Source organism: Seriola lalandi, unplaced genomic scaffold (genome assembly GCF_002814215.2).
Source record: "Seriola lalandi dorsalis isolate HSWRI2012SDOR001 ecotype SW California unplaced genomic scaffold, Sedor1 jcf7180002054784, whole genome shotgun sequence".
Lineage (NCBI taxonomy): Eukaryota > Metazoa > Chordata > Actinopteri > Carangiformes > Carangidae > Seriola > Seriola lalandi.
In genome coordinates this window covers 2,035,396-2,036,246 of record NW_019525337.1, presented here as the reverse complement: position 1 = coordinate 2,036,246, position 851 = coordinate 2,035,396, and the positions used below count along the sequence as shown (strand labels likewise).

The 851-nt window shown below is 44.8% G+C and overlaps 1 protein-coding gene across 2 annotated transcripts in view; it reads right to left on the bottom strand.

Moving 5' to 3' along the window:
• Window positions 1–851, bottom strand: part of tpcn2 (two pore segment channel 2) — a 45,031-nt gene that overhangs the window by 9,463 nt on the left and 34,717 nt on the right. For both annotated transcript variants that reach the window (XM_087179102.1, XM_023425545.2), the window contains exons 12-13: window positions 565–646; window positions 163–252 (exon numbers count right to left, since the gene is read on the bottom strand). In XM_087179102.1, coding sequence (XP_087035228.1) covers window positions 163–252; window positions 565–646 — 172 coding nt within the window. The remainder of the gene's footprint in view (window positions 1–162; window positions 253–564; window positions 647–851) is intronic.

Here is an 851-nt window from a genome sequence, read left to right as displayed (position 1 = left end):
ACACACACACACACACACACACACACACACACACACACAGGGTCAAATAAATTACCACCTCACAGTTATGTTTTGGATAACAGACAGAAGTTGACCTTTGACCCTTTAGATAGATATAAAATGAAGACATCTCAATGTTAGGTGAATGGGGCACCGATCTACCTCCTTGATGCGGTCTTTATCCAATTCTTCAAATATCTTCCTGAACTGCTCTCGATCCATGAAGCCGAGGTCTGCAAACCTCTGAGCCTCCTGACAGGATGGAGAGCAGATGAGTCGAGTCAAGAGGAAAGTTTAAGAACCAGAGGATGTGTTGTTCCTGGCATCATGTATTTCAGTATGAAACACATCATGTTGAAATTCAAAGTTCACAAATTTTAAAGGAGCATATGGAGGAGTGACACGTTACTAATAACATTAAGATCTGCTCCATTAAAGTGTCCCAGTGAGCTGTGACAGTGGATGTTAGTTCTATTATTAATACCTGTATGTGTGCAGTGCAGTTTGTGTGAAACTATGTGTGTGAAGATGTGACTGTGTCTGAGTGTGTGTGTTGGTTCTGACTGTAGTGATGGTTGCTCTGTAGTAGCTCTTCATCTGGACTCTGGACATCACCTCCAGCACGGCATCAACACGCACACGCTCCCTGACAAAGAGAACAAGACCACTAAGGACCAGGGGTTTAGGGTTCAGGTGAGGGTTGTGGTTTATGTTGCCATTGGTTGTGATGGTTGAGGATAGGGTAAGGGGCTGTGTGTGTGTGTGTGTGTGTGTGTGTGTGTGTGTGCGTGTGTGTGTGTCTGTGCATGCGTCTGTGTGTGTATGTGTGTGTGTGTGTGTGTGTGTGTGTG